The following is a 12,614-nucleotide window of genomic DNA, read 5'->3' on the forward strand; positions in this document are numbered from 1 at the left end:
AGGCCCTTAAGTGACGGAATCCCGGCGTAAGGGGTTGCTCCGGGTTGTGACAAGAGAAAGCTTTGTGTAGCAACTGGCGACGGCAGACGTCGCTTGGGCACCTGCCGAAGTGGGGACTGAGATCAGCCTGAAATGCCAGGCGAAGGCGTCCGCGACGAACCCGGCCGAACAGAAGCAGCCAGCTTCGGGTGGGGACGAGAAGTCGGAATGGATTCTTCGGGAGTGGACACTAGCGTCCAGGCAGAAGCATGATTGGAGGAGACGGAACCACAAATGGATTTCCGAAGGTAGCTGTCAGGGCGAAAGACCCTGAAACAGAACAGTCAGTGGGTTTTGGAACGCAGTCATAGAAAACGGGGTTCTGGGTGCAGCGGCGCCTGCGCAGTGGGCCCACCGGGTTGATGCAGGAAGAACGTTGGCAACGGCGGGCACAGGCGGCGGCGGAGTTCCGGAGTGGGCGGGGTCTGGGCGCCAGGCTCCAGCGCGCACGCGCCGCGCCGCGCCGGGCGGACCGAGCGGCCTCCGGCGCACCTGCGCACGGAGAGCGCCCACGAGAGGGCGGGGCCTGCCTCCTTGGGTCCTCCCGCGCTCGGGGCATTGTGGGACAGTGGCGGAGCTAGCTGTGCGTTGGAGGCCCTGAGCTGGACGCCCGGGCCGGGGAGACCCAGCGGCTTCAGGGGACACCGAGGCGGAGGAGACGGGCGTCGGCTCTCGGTGTCGCTCTGCACCCGTCGGGGCTGCGGAGGCCTTTCCCCACCCCGTCCCGCCGGTGCCGGCGCGTCTGTGTCGTGTGTGTGTGTGTGTGTGTGTGTGTGTGTGTGTGTGTGCGTGTGTGTGTGTGTAACCCGCGGCGACTTCCCTCGTCGCCCCTGCTTCGGAGGCGCCTGCGCAGGCCTCGCGTCGGCCGCCGAGCTCTGCTGTGGAACGAGCGCGCCTACTTTGTCGCGACGCCCCGAACTCGTCGACGCTCGGCGGTGAGGCAGGGGGATTCCCTGTGACCGGAGGGCGCTTGCGCGGCTCCGCGAGCTCCGGCCCAGGCGCCTGCGCGAGGCCCCCCACCCCACCCCACCCCACCCCCCCGGCGCCGCCCCCGCCCCTCACAGCCGGCCCCTCGGCAGGGCCGGAGCCGCCGGCGGCGGGGCGGCGGGGGCGCCCCGATGAGCCCCGAGTGCGAGGAGCCGCCGCCCCCTCCGCGCAGGTGAGCACCGCGGCCGCCTTCTCACTCCATCCGAGTGCTTGCCTCAGCCCCCCGCAGCACCCCCCGAGTCGCTTAGCATCCTCCCCAAGTCCCCCGGCCACTTGTCAGTGTCGTCAAGTCTGTTTCCTGTCGCCGGGCGGGCCTGTGTCTCCCTCGCTGTCATCGTCCCCACCCCATCTTCCTCGTCCCCTGAGGGTCCCCTCTGAGTCTCTGGGACTCTCCTTCCTTCCTTCCTTCCTTCCCTCCCCTCTTCTCCCTGCAGCCCACCACCCCCATCTCTTCCCACTGGGATCTACATCCCCTCCACCTGTCCTTCTGACTCAGCTCCCCTGGGACTCCTCGGGCCCACTCCCCTGTCGTCGTCTCCCTCCTCCTGAGCGCCTTCCTCTTTTCTGCCTCCCGCCTTCTCGTCTCTGGGTCGCCCCCTTTTCATTCTCATCCTGCATCCTGCGTGGACCCTTGGCCTTTCAGATTCTCGCCCTCGGCTCAGGAGGGCAAGATGAAGCAGGTTTTCCCGTCACCTTGGCTGGGGCCGTCCTGTCCCCGGCTGTCCCTAGCTTCCTGTGGTGAGGAGGCACTTGGAAGCCACTGCTCTTTGGTGCCTTACTGGCACTCGTGTGAGATGAGGCCTGCTGAGGGCAGGGCCTGGTTGCTTGGTGCTGGGTCCGGGAGGGAGTGGTTAGCAGAAGGTCCTGGCACTTTGTCTACCCAGGGAGCCAAAGGCAGAGGTGGACAGTCACAATTGCTGTGTGTTGTGATGGTGGTAACCCAGGGTGCTGTGGCAGCAGGCCACAGAGTGGGAGAGGCTGGTGAGACCGGCCGGATGGGTGGCTTTTCTCTCGAGGAAGGCTGAGTAGGAGTTAGCAGATGGAGAGTGGGAAGAAGGACTTTCCAGGTGGAAGAAACAGCACGTGCAGATATGTGAAGGTGGGGACACTGAAGGAGTCGGGAGTCCCGGGGGGTGACGTGGGGTGACGTGCTGGGAGGGTAAAGGGCGGAATGCCTTGGCTGGGACGTTTGTCCAGGGCCTTAACTGACCTGTTGGTGGTGGCTTCCTTTTCCTCCCTTCAGTGGTGGGGCTGGGGCCCAAACCCAAGGTCTCCTGCTGCTGGCAAACAACTCGTACCACCGAGCAACGATGCAGCCTAAGCCTCCCCGATGACTTTTAAGTCGTGAGACAGTGTCTTACTATGTTATTTAGACTTGCTTTGAACTCGGTCTGCAGAGCCAGTGGGATATTGACTCAACAATCCTCCTGTCTCAGTCTTCTAAGTAGCTGAGGTTACATGTTTATGTTACTAGGCCGAGGTGGTTAGGGTCTTCTTGATCACTCTTAATATACAGAGGCAACTTTACTGAGGACATACTACCATTAACACCTCCCTGGAAGGCAAGATGTTTCTGGAAAGGAAGCTGAATTGTATGTCAGGTGTGGTATGGGTTGAAGGTTGTAAAGCTGCAACAGGGTTGCTTCCATCTTAAAGGCAAGGTTCTGTCAGCACCAAGGCCAACGTTGCGGGGACTGGATTGCTTCAACAATACACTATAAGCTGTTTATATGTGCATTTTGAATACCTAATGTGGACAGTTTACATGGGAGCACTTGCCATATTCTGCCACATACACTTGGAGTTGTCTTGTGCTGTTTAAAATTGCTTCTCCTGTGGGGTTTTTTGTTGTTTATTTTCTGGTAGCCTTTGCCTAATTTGATCATTTTCCCAAGTTCAGTGACTCTAGTCCTCTAGTTTTGGGATTGGGATAATGGGGAATTATTTAGAGCAGGATCTTTTGTGAGTTAGATCTAGGTTCGAGTCCTGGCTCTTGCCTTTCCAAGTGGTTTGTTCTTGGAAAAGTTATACAAACGTTCTGTACCTGTTTCTTTTGTGTAAGTGGGCTAATAGGAGGGCTCTCTGTGTTGGGTGGTTTTGGGGATTGAGTGCAGTGTTTGTAGATGCCTGTCAGAATGTAAGGCACAGCAAGTGCACCACATCGGTAGCTCTTAGATTTATGATCTGATTTTTCAATGTCTTCGTAGTTCTCAGTAGGTATGATGTGTCCTTTAGGGGACATTTGGCAATGTTTGGAGACCTCTGGTTGTCGAAACTACAGGAGATAGGAGGAGGTATGTATATCCCACCCAGGAATGCTATCACTTGTCTTCCGATATACAGGGCAACTTCACCACAAATAACTATCCAGTCCCAAATGCCATTGGTGTTGATGGGGGAGATAGCAGGGAAACACTGCTTTATTGCTTAAACATCTTGTGTACTTTGTGCTTCTATGTGATGTGAGCTGTTGAGTATTTTCCTTTATATTCATCCTCTTTGGTTGTTTGCTTTTGTTGGGTCATGTGGCATCTTTTATTCCATTGAAGGAAAGCAACCTCACCCCGCCCCCCCTCCTTTTTTTTTTTTCCCCCTACTTTGGGATCTCTGGCCAAGTGACCTTCAGAGATCACTTTCTCCTCTCTGGCTTCAGTTTCCATTAATCCAACAAGTACTTTTACTTCTTATTTTGAACCAGAGTCTCATGTAGATCCACCTGGTCTCAAACTCACTATGTAGCCAAGGGTGACTTATTTCTATCCTGTCTCTACTTCCCTAATATTAGGATGGCGGTGGTGGTCCACTGTTGGAATTCTAGCTCAGGGCCTTGTGCATGCTAGACAAACACCTTGGCAAATGAACTACATCCCCAACCGCCAACAAGCACTTTTGGTTTTGTATCTGGCAGTATGTTAGATTCTAGGTGACATCTCTAGGGAGTGTCAGGTGCCTGGACATACCTATCTTTTCCTCACAGCTGAGGCATATATGCTCTCATAGAGTGACTAAAGGGATGCTTTGAATGGAGGCTGGATGCGGGGTGGGTTTTTGGAGGAAGTGGTGTCAGTGTAGAGGCCTGAAAGTCTCAGGAGGAGGTAGTCAGATTCAGAGCTTGCAGGGCAGGTAGAGGGCACAGCCCCCATCCTGAGGGCAGTCAGTCTGGCTCAACTGTTGAATGCTTCTGCCCTTAGACTTGCTGCAAGAGAGAGGTAAGAGGCCTGGGTGCTTAGAGTTTGTGCCCAGTACTGGCTGGGTGGAGACACACCCATGACTGACCAGGACTTTCTCTTTGCACATCAGTTTTATGAATTCTTCTCCAGGAAGGGCTGCCTTACAGTAACCTCATCTGTAAGATATTTCTCAGAAGAGGAAACAGACTCAGTGGAATTAGGTCCTTGGTTTTCATTTTGGAGAGAGAAAATTCCAACCCTGGTCAGGTGCAGTGGTATGTTCCTATAATCTTAGCTTCTTAGGAATCTGAGGCAGGAGGATCACTTGAGCTTGGGAGTTTGAGGCCAGTCTGGACAAACACATGGAGATTTGAACTTAGGTCTTCAAAGTTTAGTTTAGTTTAATTTTGAAATAGGATCTTGCTTTATAGCCCAGGCTAGTCTCAGCTTCCCAAGTCCTGGCCCATCAGTCCTGGTTTCCCCTCTGTGTTTCTAGGGGCTATTGCACATCTATTCAGTAGGCTGTTCCATTCCCCCTTTAAACCTGTGGGCCACTCCAGTGGATGAGTACTGAGTATAAACCTTCAAGTCTTCTCCCCAGTACTTAGCCGAGTATCCTTATACTCTGTTTTCTAATTGCACCTCCTATGGGGTTGGGTCAAAGTTTCTATTTCCTCTGGGTGGTTCTAGGATCTGAGGGGTAGGCCCATGCCCATGGTGGTTCTCTCTCTCAGTCCTCTACCCCTCAGGCTTTCCTAAGCCATGGGAAAGTCCCAGCTCATTGTTCCACGTGGCCAGGCCTTTCTGCAGTGGTTCCTTCTCTAAACGGTTGCCCCTGTGCTTGTTTTGCCAGGGTGATGGTGTGCTCTGAAGGCCACATTGCAGAGCCTGCCCAGAGGTGGTTAGGTTGCTGTTATTGTCTCCTCATCCCTGGTATTAAGTGTCCCAAACCCCTTTTCCAGATTTGGCCAGGAGCTGGCTGTGGCATTAAAAAATAGAGGCATGATCCACCCAGCCTTTTAAGGAGCTAGCAGGTCTGCTGCTGGTAGCACAGTTTCCTTTCCTCCTAGAGCAGCCAGCTGGCCTGGGGGTCTGTCCTGATTCTGGAACCTCTGGGCAGCTCTCCTGAAAGCCCCCCAAAGGGTTCTCTGCCCTTGTCTCCCAAGCTGGAGGGGTCGGGGGTAGTTAGGGCAAGTATGGAAGAATCGGCAGATAAGAACCTGCCCGTGGGTTTCCTGGTGGACAGTGTTAGAGCTACAGTGGTGGCTGCAGCAACAGTGGGGACAGGCAGGGACCACCCTCAGGTCTTGTCTGGGCCAGGGAAGGAGAAGGTGCGGGGACTGGCGGACCCCTGAGAGGGACAGCTAGTGTCCTAGACCTTAGAGCGACACACCAAACGAGACGCCAGAGCTGCTCAGGTTGGAGCTGGCAGGGGAGGCAGAGCAGCTTTTGTTTCTAATGGCTTCCTTTCTCACTTATAATTTCCCTTCCTTCCGTTAGCAGCCAGTCTTGGTTTTCAAACCGTCTCTAAACCAGTGGTTGTCACTTCCGTTTTCTTGAAGTTGCTGAAAGTTACACAGGGTGGGGGTGGCGGGGTGTGTGGTGCTGAATATCTGAATGAGCTGAAGAAAGTGCTTAGTTCACTTGGGCCATGCTGAGAGTCCCTGCTTTTCTGTCTTGAGTACTATCACCTTGGTGTAGTGACGGTCTCTTCCCTCTCCTGGGGGAAAGTGTCTGAGCATGGTCTCAGGACAGCCTGTGGAAGGGGTTTGCCCTACTGCGTCAGGACCTGCCTTCAACCTGCATCCCTCCCTGAGAGTCTGGAGGCTACTGGACACCGCATGAACCCCATACTGGCCATTACCTCTAGACTTGTTCCAGTGGCCCCCTGCCCCGTTCTCTGGGAAGCCAGCGTGGGGAGAGAATCCTGACCTCTTCACTGGGACAGGTGGTAAGGTTGGAGCAGGGATGGGGATTTTGAGGGACTGTGAACTGTACCCTCTAACCAGGCATCTTAGAAGTGAGTTTCTGTCAAAAGACTGCAGCATGTCGTATGGATTCTGATCTGTCGCTTGGTAGCTGTGTGGTTCTCTTCCTTGGACCCCTTTTCTAAATAGATTCTGTTGTCAAATGGAACTGACAATGATTCTTTCCCTTTTGTCTTGGTGTGAAGACAACATTCTGAAAGGCTCGGTCCTGGCAATAACCATAGATGATGGCTTGGCCTTTCTCCTGACCTGTCTCGGACTGTGGAGAAGGGATTTTTTGTGTTCTCCAAACAGCTCCACTTTACCACATTTATTTTGTGTGTGCAAGTGTGCATGTACACACACTTTTACCACAGTGTGTGTGTGTAGAAGTCAGAGGACACTTGCAAGAATCAGATCTCTCCTTCCACATGTGGGACCCAGGGATTGAACTCCGATTGTTAGGTTTGGTGGCAGCAAAGTGCGTTTTCCTGTTTGGCCATCTCACCAGCCCTAAGCCCCACTTTATTAATAGGGAAGTGTGTTACTAGCACATACTAGTGAATCTGCCCACCACCCTCTGCATGGAATTCTGCTGGCCACACTGAAAAAAGCCTTCATCACTACATTCAGTGAGACTCTTCCATGCTTCTCAATTGGGTGTTTCTAAGAGTCCACCTGGCCCTCTATCCTCTGGGATCCTCTGGGCTCCCCTATCAACTTTCACACTGCATATCCTTTCTCTGTTCTGTGAGCTTGCCGACTGGTCTGCTTGGTGACCCTTCTCCAACCAGGCCTGGCCCAGGAGTTGACTCTTAGCTGTAAGATAGGCAGTCCCCAGTGAGGGTTGTGCTGCAGGCCTAGGTGGGCACAGTGTAAGCCTCCTGCCCCTGAGGAAGGCCTCTGTCTTGTGCCCAGAGTGTAGCTAGGACTACCTACTGGATGTAGAGGGCCATAATGGGCTTTCTTATCTCAAGGATGTTGGTAGTGAGGGATGAGGGAAGGGTAATCTGCTTGAGCTCTCCAGGCACAGCTTTGGTGAGCTTCCCTCCTTCAGGCCAGCAGGTACTTGGTTGGCTCTGGTCTGGCCTCAATATAGTGGCCCTGGGCAGGTTTTGTTTCTGCATTAATGGTTTTGTTGACATATTTATTATTTATTTGCCATCCAGTTTATCCATTTAAAGAGTACAAGTCAGTGGTTCTGAGTACATCCATAACTTTGTATAGCCATCGGCGCAATCATTTTTATTTCATGCTATTTTTTTCTCGTAGTTTTTTAACTTTTTTTGGGAGACGGGGCTGGTGCTGAACGCATTATGTAGTCAAAATTGATTTTAAACATCTAGATCTTCCTGCCTCAGCCTCTCAAGTGCTCAGATTACAAGAATGCACCATTGTGCCTGGCTGAGTTTTAAAATGTTAAGAGAAAAAAAAAAATCACCTCAAAAGGAAACTGTCCCCTTAAGCAATTCCAGTTCCTCTAGTTCCTTAAAACTCGTACTCTCTTTTCAGTCACTGTGGATGTTTGTCTGTTCTGGACGCTTCATAGAATCCCCTTACTGCCATGTGAAACAGCCTCCTGTGGAGAGGCTCCCCGTTTGTTCGCCGAGGTGAACTTCTTGTTGCTTCCCACCACGTGGTCTTCAGCCGGAAGTCAGCAGTCATGATTAATGTGGCGGTTGCCCGTTGAGATTATTCTAGTCCTAGGTATACGCAGATCAGGACACGTGTCTGCCTCACCCCTCCTGTCTGTGAATGTTCTTCCAGGCTGGTGAGTCCCCTTTGCAGTGAATGTTGTCTGTGACAGGTGCTTGGTTGGCCTGTGAGATTGCCCTTACGTGAGGAAGTAGGAAAGGTCTGCACAGCATGTGTTTCTTGTGAAGGCGGCGTTCCTTCACCGCCACCCCACATCTAGGATAACACCCGCAGCACCTGCATTGACCCTGGGCCTAGCCTGTCCCTTCCCAGCCTGCCTTGAGTGACCTTGTACCTCCTTCTCCTGGACTTCCTCCCTTTGGCCTTGATGGAATGGAGCCAAGGGGTGGTAGTGATTTTACTTTATGAATCCCAGACTGGCAGTCTCCTGCCTCAGGGGCTGGAACCTTGTGACGGCATGGTTTGGCAATATGTATGCCTTTTCAGTTGATGTTTGTGAGCATTTACAACTAAAGGGTAAGGTTCTGTGTCAGGCAGTATCCCATGTGCTCTTAGTAACAGAGGAAGACTTTGGAAGAGTAGTCTAAATTTTTTATTTTGTATTTTTTAGATTTTTAAGTTTTATGTGTATGAGTGTTTGGTTTTTTTTGTTGTTTGTTAAAAAAAAAGATTTTATTTATTAATTATGTATACAGTGCTCTGTCTGCCTGTATCCCTGCAGGCCAGAAGAGGGCACCAGATCTCATTACAGACGGTTGTGAGCCAACATGTGGTTGCTGGGAATTGAACTCAGGACCTTTGGAAGAGCAGCCAATGCTCTTAACCTCTGAGCCATCTCTCCAGCCCGAGTGTTTGGTCTTTATTTATGTCTGTACACCGCATGTGTGCCTAGTCCCTGTGGAGGCCGGAAGAGGGCATTGAGTCCCCAGGAACTGAAGTTACAGACAGTTGTGAGCTGCCATATGGGTGCTGGGAATTGAACCCGAGTCCTCTGGAAGAGCAAGTACTCCAAACCACTGAGTCGTCTTCAGCCCTGCAGTCTTTATTGTCAGGACACGTAGCTACAAGGGCTTGTTTTTGTTATTGTGTGATCATCTTCTTCCTGGATAGCAGTAAGTGAGCTCTGTAGAGGTCAGAGCAAGTGAACCAAGGCTGGGAAAGCCCCTGTGCAAGGAGAATGCTTAATAAGAGACCCTGAAGAATGAGAAGAAGCTAGCACTGGCACAGCCCACTGAGGGAGACCAAGGCTTAGCGTGTTTTGGAAACAGAACGAGATGCAGTGTGTCCAGGGCGAGTGAAGGATGCAGCATGGAGAAGGCTGGAAGTAGGGTAGGTTCCAAGCAGTGCTGGAGAGCATCTGGAATCCATGGGGCTCCGACCGTCTCTTCAGAAAGTTCTCGCTGACTGGCTGTGGTGGAGGAGCTCTTCTCCCTAGGACCAGACTCAGGTTGCCAGTCAGAGGGTCTTGGGAAATAGTGAGGTCTGTGCAAGAGGAGATCAGTTAGGCAGAGAGCGTCTGGTGTGTGTGTGCCAAATTGTAGGCACTCCTGGCTGGGACTGTTCTGTCTTAGCTTCGTCCAGTGTGCCTGGGGCAGCAGTGGCCTCTGCCTTCTCGGGTGGTTGACAAGCCAGCAGGAGACAAGTGAAGAGCAGAAGTTGTGGTCAGGCCTTAATTGTAGCAAATGTTCCACAGATGCTGTCCTGGGAGGCCTCATAACTTACTGGGATTCAGTTCTTTCCATCCTGTGTGATGTGATGCTGTGGCTTGTTGGAGCTGTGTACCCAGTGCATGTTGTTGAGTAAGTTGCTGGTAGCACAGGCTGGGTCTGTTGATGGTCTGTGTGGCTGGAACTTTGTTGTTGTCTTGAGAGGAGCAAGGCATTAGTGCAGGCCAGGGACTCAGGACAGTGCTGCCAGCTGGTTAGTACCCAGGGTATTCTGGTCTCAGCTAGTTATTGGAGTCAGGGCTTGATAGCTACGTTATTCTCCTGCTGAACTGTTTATCATCATGGGTTTCTTTGGGCCCTGCTTAGTGGCTGTCATGTTCTAGGAGCCCGGACCCCAAGTTTTCTTCTTCCCTGTCCCAGGCCTGGGCGTGGGGTGATGAGAGTATAGTTGGGCTGTGTTTGTGTGTGTGGTGTCTAGGCAACAGCCACAGCCTCGAGATGAGCATACTTCCTCTCTCCCGGCTGCCACCACCCCACACCTCACCAGGCAGCCTTGGGTGATTTGCTGGGATGGGCAGCAGCTGTGCGCTAGAGGTCACGAGAGCATTTGAGTTTGTTCAGCAAATAAAGTGAATCTGAAGCCAGAAGTTCAGATGATGTCCTTGCTCAGATACAGGACAGTGGATACAGGCTCATGGGTGGGCCAAGGTCACTGCAGGCCGTTTAGCTTTTCCTTGCAGGCTCTGGATGGTCCACACTGAGGACTTCATCAGGCCTCAAGCTGAAAATGAAAGTGACTTCTTATACTGCAGGGGAGGCCGTTTCGGAGGCTGAGATGGTGGGCTCTGGGTTCCCTGGCAGGATTGGGTGCTGGTTACAGTGCTGAGCATATGTGCTGTACCTGTGGAGCTCCTGTGCAAGGCAGACTCGGGTGGAGTCTGTTCTGGGGCCTGGAAGGGGTGTTTGTGCTTGGTTACTGTGGCTATGCCTTATCCATCAGAGGTCGCTAGGTGTGTGTGACAAATTGATTATGCCCATGCTTGCAGGGCGCCATGTTTTGGAAGTTTGACCTGCACACAAGCTCTCACCTGGACACACTGCTGGAGAAGGAGGACCTGAGCCTGCCAGAGCTTCTGGACGAGGAGGACGTGCTGCAGGAGTGCAAGGTTGTCAACCGGAAGCTCCTGGACTTCCTGCTGCAGCCATCCCACCTGCAGGCCATGGTGGCTTGGGTCACCCAGGAGCCCCCAGCCAGTGGTGAGGAGCGGCTACGCTACAAGTGAGTCAGTCCTTCACTCTCCCTGTACTCAGTAACTGACCTCTGGGGATGAGGAGGTGAGGCAGGGAGGGTCAGGCCTTTACAGGATCGCAGCTCACCCAGTGAATACCCGCCATGGTCCAATTCTTTTAAAAGTTTTATATGATAAGACTCGCTAGACATACCAAGTATGGGCTTTGGGATAAGTCCCATTCACACTTCAGACCTCGACAAGGAGCCAGGTTTCCCCACTTTCATTTCATTGTTAACCTTTTTTCTTGTTTGTTCTTGTCTTCATTTTGTTGTTTTTGAGGTAGGGTCCCATGTAGCCCAGACTGACTTTGAACTTGCTGTGTTGAGGATCACTTTGAATTCCTGATCTTCCTGCTCCCTTCCAAGTGCTGAGATACAATGCATTCACCATGCTTGACTTGTGTGTGTGTGTGTGTGTGTGTGTGTGTGTGTGTGTGTGTGTGTGTGTGTCTGTGTGTGTGTCTGTGTGTGTGTTTTCAGGGACAAATGCAAGAGTCAGTCTCTCCAGGCTCTCCTTTGACCATGTGAGTTCTGGCGATTGAACTTAGGTTTTCAGGCTTGGCCTTTGCCTGCTGAGCCAGCTCACCTCCTCCACCTTATTTTTGAGACAGGATCTGCGGAATCAGAAGCTAACCAATTCAGCTTACTGGCTCAACAAGTCCCAGGGATCTGCCTGCCTCTGCCTCCCTATTGCTGGGATTAAAGATGTGTGACGCCACCAACCCCTCTGAAAGTCTTAAAAATGCTTAACTGCTAGCCTTCTCTCTAGTCTCCTTCTCTTTGTTTTCAACCAATTAAGATTTTTGTCAGGGTGATGTAGGCTTGAACACAGCTGTAAGAAGTAGTTGAGTGATCCCAAGTATATGTTGCTGTTTTTCCAACTGTGATATTTTGCCCGACTCTATAGAGCTTCACACTGGGATAGTGACGTGGACATAGCATGCTTGGTACCTGCCTAGTCCCTGTTGAAAGGAGGCTTCCTGACTTGACTTGTACTCTTCTGCGTATGTTCAGGCTTAGTCACCTGCATCAGCTTTTGTGTCTGAACCACCGCACCATCCTGAGCACTTCCATCACCACACAGATTCCTTCTGTTCCTTCATAACATGCTCCATCCTTCTTAACTCATGCTACTGGTCTGTCTCCCTTTGATTTGGTTGTGTCATTGGCTTTTCTCAGCATAGCTTCCCAGAGGTTGATTTAAACCCGAGAAAAGGTGTCTTTCCTTTGATCCAGAGTAGCAAGATCCTGCCAGGATTGACTTTGGCTTCCTGCATTCATGATGCAGATACTGTCGTGATGCAGCCTGTGGGGCTCCATGTGGTTTAAGGCAGTCCCTGGCTCTAGACTGCTTTCTTTTCATCTGAGATTTTTTGATTACTAATTTCTGTTCACTCTGCTGGCCTCTGCCGCCTTCTGTCTTCCCATCCTGGAAACCTTGAGCCAGACAGATGACAGCGAGGGCTGCCACTTTGTTTCTCTCTCTTTTTTTTTTTTTTGTTTTTGTTTTTCGAGACAGGGTTTCTCTGTGTAGCTTTCTGCCTTTCCTGGAACTCACTTGGTAGCCCAGGCTGGCCTCGAACTCACAGAGATCCGCCTGTCTCTGCCTCCCGAGTGCTGGGGTTAAAGGCGTGCGCCGCCGCCGCCGCCGCCGCCGCCGCCGCCGCCGCCGCCGCCGCCGCCGCCGCCGCCACCACCACCACCACCACCACCACCACCACCACCCGGCTCATTTCCCTCTTGTAGTGTGGGCTGCAAGGCAGTACCAGCTGTAGAGCTGTGGCCTATTTGGTCTTGCTGCCTCTGATAGCACTTCTGAGGGACAGAGTCTATAACA

General features: G+C 52.2%; 1 protein-coding gene across 4 annotated transcripts in view; it reads left to right on the forward strand.

Moving 5' to 3' along the window:
- Positions 1 to 10,532: 10,532 nt before the first annotated feature.
- Ppp6r1 (protein phosphatase 6 regulatory subunit 1) overlaps positions 10,533 to 12,614 on the forward strand; it is a 31,293-nt gene continuing 29,211 nt past the window's right edge. For all 4 annotated transcript variants that reach the window (XM_052712018.1, XM_052712017.1, XM_052712019.1 and 1 more), the window contains exon 1: positions 10,533 to 10,765. In XM_052712018.1, the coding sequence (XP_052567978.1) occupies positions 10,539 to 10,765 (227 nt within the window). In that variant the 5' untranslated portion in view covers positions 10,533 to 10,538. The remainder of the gene's footprint in view (positions 10,766 to 12,614) is intronic.

Source organism: Peromyscus californicus, unplaced genomic scaffold (genome assembly GCF_007827085.1).
Source record: "Peromyscus californicus insignis strain IS unplaced genomic scaffold, ASM782708v3 Scaffold_4__1_contigs__length_199733344, whole genome shotgun sequence".
Classification (NCBI taxonomy): domain Eukaryota; kingdom Metazoa; phylum Chordata; class Mammalia; order Rodentia; family Cricetidae; genus Peromyscus; species Peromyscus californicus.